This window comes from Salvelinus sp. IW2-2015, linkage group LG13 (assembly GCF_002910315.2).
Source record: "Salvelinus sp. IW2-2015 linkage group LG13, ASM291031v2, whole genome shotgun sequence".
NCBI lineage: Eukaryota > Metazoa > Chordata > Actinopteri > Salmoniformes > Salmonidae > Salvelinus > Salvelinus sp. IW2-2015.
The window spans coordinates 23,625,070-23,631,954 of NC_036853.1; the positions used below are offsets into that span (position 1 = coordinate 23,625,070).

The 6,885-nt window shown below is 43.8% G+C and overlaps 1 protein-coding gene across 1 annotated transcript in view; it reads right to left on the reverse strand.

The window, feature by feature from the left end:
- LOC111972342 (carboxyl-terminal PDZ ligand of neuronal nitric oxide synthase protein-like) overlaps window positions 1-6,885 on the reverse strand; it is a 260,880-nt gene that overhangs the window by 92,285 nt on the left and 161,710 nt on the right. Inside the window, exon 6 of the mRNA XM_023999365.2 lies at window positions 943-1,087. Coding sequence (XP_023855133.1) covers window positions 943-1,087 — 145 coding nt within the window. The remainder of the gene's footprint in view (window positions 1-942; window positions 1,088-6,885) is intronic.

Consider the following 6,885-nt stretch of genomic DNA (forward strand, 5'->3'; position numbering starts at 1 on the left):
CAGACCCTTTACTATTGTTTAATGGGATGGTCTCTGCGCGCCTTAGGGTTGAGTTTGAGTTCTATAAACTGATCAAATGTGTGGAGATGTTTGAGGAGATATGGTGTGTTGGGGGGGCTGTCTGTATTGCTGGGGAAGATGTTTTGGATATACGGTTGTAGGAGAGGGTATTGTTTTTGTGTATGGTGATGTTTGGTTTGTATCATGTGGTAGATGGAAAGGTGAGTATGGTACATGTATGCAGTACAGGATATATTTTTGTTTTTTTATTTTTAGGGGGGGTGAGTGTTAAATGAAATGAGAATGTTTCAATAAAGAAAGACAAAAAGTCAAAGTCTCTTTCTTTCTCTCTTTCTCTCTTTCTCTCTCTTTCTCTCTCTTTCTCTCTTTCTCTCTCTCTCTGCTTGTTTTGTATGTAATGTTAATTATGCAGAAAAATATGTTGGCAGGACAAGGTAAGTATGTTTGGGCACATGGAAGTCAGTGATTTATGTTTACTATATGTTAATGAGGCAATATAAATGTGATGTGACTAAAATGTGACAAAAAAATGAAAGGGCATTTATTTGACTAAAATGGCCCAATGTTTGTCATTTTGTCAATAACTAGACTAAATCATTATTCAATTGACAAAAATGTGACTAAGACTTAATTATATTTTAGTCAAAATTACTAAGACTAGACCATCTAAAAAAAGAGTCAAACTTAACACTGGTGTGTATAGGAGAGTGGCGCATGGATGCTGTGGGCTCATCTGCATATGAAAGGGCCCTGTAGTTACTGGAGCCAGAGTCATCCCACCACTATTCTGTTCTGTTCCACAGCCACAGTCTCTGTATTAGACTGACTCATCTGTGACACTATCCTCTCAAATGGCATCTTACACTCAATCAGGAATGTGTTTGTGTGTGTGGGATGGTGTGTGTGTTTGTGTGTATGCACCTGAGAGTGTGGACTCCTCGTTGCAGGTCTTGTCGCTGTCTGCGTCCTCCTGTCCATCTGCGTTCTGGTGTGTGTGTTGCAAGCTGAGTTTGTGACACACCTCGAACGCCTGGCCCACTGTCCGCACAATACGCATGGCCTGGGACTGGAGAGAGGAGGAGTTGGGAGAGAGAAAGACAGAGAGAGAGAACATGACAATATAAAATCCATGTACATAAACAACAAGTGCGCAGTCAAAATTGGCAAAAAACATTGAAATACATTTCCACAGGTCAGTGGGGTGAGACAGGGATGCAGCTCGATCCCCACTCTCTTGAACATATACATCAACGAATTGGCTAGGGCACTAGAACAGTCTGCAGCACCCGGCCTCACACTGCCAGAATCTGAAGTCAAATATCTACTGTTTGCTGATGAWKTGGTGCTTCTGTCCCCAACCAAGGAGGGCCTACAAGCAGCACTTAGATATTCTGCACAGATTCTGTCAGACCTGGGCCTTGACAGTAAATCTTAGTAATACAAAAATAATAGTGTTCCAAAAAAGGTCCAGTGGCCAGGACCACAAATACAAATTCCATCTAGAAACCGTTGCCCTATAGCACACAAAAAACTATACATACTGTACCTCGGCCTAAACATCAGCACCATAGGTAACTTCCACAAAGCTGTGAACGTAAAATGTAAAACACCAAATAATGCATGCAGAGCAGAATTAGGCAGATACCAGCTAATTATCAAAATCCAGAAAAGAGACGTTAAATTCTACTACCGTCTAAAAGGAAGCGATTCCCAAACTTTCCATAACAAAGCCATTACCTACAGCGAGATTAACCTAGAGAAGATTCACCTAAGCAAGCTGGCCCTGGGGCTCTGTTCACAAACACAAACAGACCCACAGAGACCCAGGACAGCAACAGCAACACAATTAGACCCAACCAAATCATGAGAAAACAAAAAGATAATTACTTGACAGAGTGGAAAGAATATACCAAAAAAACAGAGCAAACTGGAACGCTATTTTGCCCTAAACAGACAGTACACAGTGGAAGAAAACCTGACCACTGTGACTGACCCAAAATTAAGGAAAGCTTTGACTATATACAGACTCAGTGAGCATAGCCTTGCTATGGAGTCGGGCCACCGTAGGCAGACCTGGCTCTCAAGAGAAGACAGGCTATGTGCACACTGCCCAATTAGCTGAGCAGCTTTTCAGTTTGTCGATATAGGACTCGTTTTACTGTGGTCATAGATACTTTGTACCTGTTTCCGCAAGCATCTTCACAAGGTCCTTTGCTGTTGTTCTGGGATTGATTTGCACTTTTCGCACCAAAGCATGTTCATCTCTAGCAGATAGAATGCGTCTCCTTCCTGAGCAGTATGACGGCTGCGTGGTCCCATGGTGTTTATACTTGCGTACTATTGTTTGTACAGATGAATGTGGTACCTTCAGGCGTTTGGAAATTGCTTCCAAGGATGAATCAGACTTGTGGAGGTCTACAATTTCTTTTCTGAGGTCTTGACTGATTTCTTTAGATTTTCCCATGATGTCAAGCAAAGAGGCACTGAGTTTGAAGGTAGGCCTTGAAATACATCCACAGGTACACCTCCAATTGACTCAAATGATGTCAATTAGCCTATCAGAAACTCTAAAGCCATGACATAATTTTCTGGAATGTTCCAAGCTGTTTAAAGGCACAGTCAACTTAGTGTATGTAAACTTCTGACCCACTGGAATTGTGATACATTGAATTATAAGTGAAATAATCTCTCTGTAAACAATTGTTGGAAAAATGACTTGTGTCATGCACCAAGTAGATGTCCTACCCGACTTGCCAAAACTATAGTTTATTAACCAGAAATGTGTAGAGTGGTTGAAAAACGAGTTTTAATGACTCCAATCTAAGTGTATGTAAACTTCCAACTTCAACTGTATAAAGACGTCAACATTCACAATGCCGCGGGCCAGACGGATTACCAGGACATGTACTCAAATCATGCGCAGAGCAACTTGCAAGTGTCTTCACTGACATTTTCAACCTCTCTGACCGAGTCTGTAATACCTACATGTTTCAAGCAGACCACCATATTCCCTGTGCCCAAGGAAGCGAAGGTAACCTTCCTAAATGATTACCACTCTGCAGCATTCACTTTGGTAGCCTCGAAGTTCTTTGAAAGGCTGGTCATTGCACACATCAACAGCATCATTCTGGATACCCTAGACCCACACCAATTCGCATACCGCCCCAACAGATCCACAGATGACGCAATCTCAATCGCACTTCACACTGCCCTTTCCCATCTGGACAAAAGGACACCTATGTGAGAATGCTGTTCATTGACTACAGCTCAGCATTCAACACCAAAGTGCCCACAAAGCATCACAAAGCTAAGGACTCTGGGACTAAACACCTCCCTCTGCAACTGGATCCTGGACTTCCTGACGGGCCCCCCCAGGTGGTAAGGGTAGGCAACAACATGTCTGCCATGCTGATCCTCAACACTGGGGCCTCTCAGGGGTGCGTGCTTAGCCCCCTCCTGTAATCCCTGTTCACCCGCGACTGCATGGCCAAACACGACTGCAACATTAAGTTTGCTGATGACACAACAGCGGTAGGCCTGATTACCGACAACGACGAGACAGCCTATGGGGAGGAGGTCAGAGACCTGGCACTGTGGTGCCAGGAAAACAACCTGTCCCTCAATGTGAGCAAGACAAAGGAGATGATCGTGGAATACAGTAAAAGGCAGCCGAACAGGCCCCCATTAACATTGGCGGGGCTGTAGTGGAGCGGGTTGAGATTTTCAAGTTCCTTGGTGTCCACATCACCAACAAACTATTATGGTCCAAACACACCAAGAAAGCCACGAAGAGGGCACGACAACACCTTTTCCCCCTCAGGAGACTGAAAAGATTTGGAATGGGATCCTCAAAAAGTTCTACAGCTGCACCATTGAGAACTGCTCGGCATCTGACCGTAAGACGCTACAGAGAGTAGTTTGTACGGGGCCAAGCTTCCTGCCACCCAGGACTTATAAACTAGGTGGTGTCAGAGGAAAGCCCAAAAAATGGTCAAGACTCCAGTTACCCAAGTCATAGACTGTTCTCTCTGGTACCGCACTTGCAAGCAGTACCGGAGCGCCAAGTCTAGGAACAAAAGGCTCCTTAACAGCTTCTACCCACAAGCCATAAGACTGCTGAACAATTCATCAAATGGCCACCCAGACTATTTACATTGACCCCTCCCCCCCTTGTTTTTACACTGCTGCTACTCGCTGTTTATTATCTATGCATAGTCACTTTACCCCTACCTACATGTACAAATGACCTCGACTAACCTGTACCCTCGCACATTGACTCTGTACCGGTAACACCCGGAATATAGCATCGTTATTGTTATTTTGTTGTGTTACTTTTTATAATTGTTTTACTTTAGTTTATTTGGTAAATATTTTCTTAACTCTTCTTCAACTGCATTGTTGGTTAAGGGCTTGTAAGTAAGCATTTCACTGTATGGTCTACACCTGTTGTATTCGGTGCATGTGACAAATACATTTCGATTTTTAATTTGATTTGTGTGTGTGTGTAGCCTGACAGTAATGACTCAGCTCTCTTTTCAGGCCAAGTAGAGAAAGAGAGTACATTTCCATTCATACAATGCCTAGCGCACGCAGACACACACAGTTAAATTGCAGGAGCAGCACTAGCATTGCTAGCATCGTTAGCCTTTTTAGAAACCTTAGCCTAGATAAAGGACCAGCATTGGAACAGCACCTTAACGTTAAAGTGTCATAATGACTCTCGCTGTCTATCTAACTGCAGAGCCTTTGTTCTGTTTCCCTCCAATTCAGCCTGTCAATTAACAGCCATTATGGCTCAACAGTTGTCCAGAAAGTCATTAACACAGACAGGGCTGGGGTGCAACTGTGACTGTTCTGCACAATAACAAGGGGAACAAGGGGAACTGAGGAAAATGCATTACATTTGGAGGATTTTTCTCAGCCCTCACCCTCTTCTAGTGTTCTATGAGTCTTTGAGGATGAATAAATAAGTCATGTAGGCTCACATCATTGATTTGGAACTTAAACAGATTGATGAGTATTTGCATGGGGTCAAATAGAATCTGTGTTAGCCAATCGCTGGCTCAGTCTTTTAATTTTTTTATTTCACCTTTATTTAACTAGGTAGGCCAGTTGAGAACAAGTTCTCATTTACAACTGCGACCTGGCCAAGATAAAGCAATGCAGCGCGACAAAAACAACAACACAGAGTTATACATAAACAAACGTAGTCAATAACACAATAGTAAAGAAAAATCGAAAAATCTATGTACAGTGTGTGCAAATGTAGAAGAGTAGGGAGGTAGGCAATAAATAGGCCATAGAGGCGAAATAATTACAATTTAGCATTAATACTGGAGTGATAGATGTGCAAGTGCATCCATCACGCAGTCTCCTGGGTGAGTGATGGATGCCCAAAGTTTTACCTCTTGGCCCATGCCAGCGCACTGTGTCTGAAATTGGCAGAGAGAGTGGCAACTGGCAATTGATGGGAGGGATATCACACACACACACACACACACACACACACAGACACAACACACACACACACACACACACACACACACACACACACACACACACACGGCAGTCTCCCCTTGGTCCAGGCCTCTGGTCTCTAATGGGTATTCCCCGCAGGTCTCCCCCTCAATTAACTGTCTGTGATGGAGACAGCCTCGTTAATTACAGTGTGATGAAGACACAACCATTATGAAACCAGGATGGCGCCGGAAGAGATGGCTGCTGTTTTACGGGTTCCCAACCAATTGTGCGTGTTTTTTTGCGTTATTTGTAACTTATTTTGTACATAATGTTTCTGCCACCGTCTCTTATGCCCGAAAAGAGCTTCTGGACATCAGGACAGCGATTACTCACCTCGTACTGGACGAACAGTCACTGGCTTTATKAATAAGTGCATCGACGACGTCGACACACAGTGACTGTATGTGCATACTCCAACCAGGAGCCATGGATTACAGGCAACATTCGCAGTGAGCTAAAGGGTAGAGCTGCCATATTCAAGGAGCGGGACTCTAACCCTGAAGCTAATAAGAAATCCCGCTATGCCCTCCGATGAATCATCAAACAGGCAAAACGTCAATACAGGACTAAGATCGAATCGAACTACACCGGCTCTAGTGTTACAGACTACAAAGAGAAGCACAGCCGAGAGCTGCCCAGTGACACAAGCCTACCATTCGAGCTAAATAACTTCTATGCTCGCTTCGAGGCAAGTAACACTGAAACATGCATGAGAGAATCAGCTGTTCCGGATTARTGTGTGATTACGCTCTCCGCAGCCGATGTGAGTAAGACCTTTTAACAGGTCAACAGGGCCAGACAGATTACCAGGACGTGAACTCCGCGCATGCGCTGACCAACTAGCAAGTGTCTTCACCGACATTTTCACCCTCTCCCTGTCTGAGTCTGTAATACTAACATGTTTCAAGCAGACCACCATAGTCCCTGTGCCCAAGAACAATAAGGTAACCTGCCTAAATGACTACCGACCAGTAGCACTCACATCTGTAGCCATGAAATGCTTTGAAAGGGCTGGTCATGGCTCACATCAACATCATCATCCCAGAAACGCTATACCCACTCCAATTTGCATACCACCCCAACAGATCCACAGATGATGCAATCTCTATTGCACTCCACAATGCCCTTTCCCACCTGGACAAAAGGAGCACCTACAGTGGGGCAAAAAAGTATTTAGTCAGCCACCAATTGTGCAAGTTCTCCCACTTAAAAAGATGAGAGAGGCCTGTAATTTTCATCATAGGTACACTTCAACTATGACAGACAAAGTGAGAAAAAAAATTCCAGAAAATCACATTGTAGGATTTTAAATTAATTTATTTGCAAATTATGGTGGAAAATAAG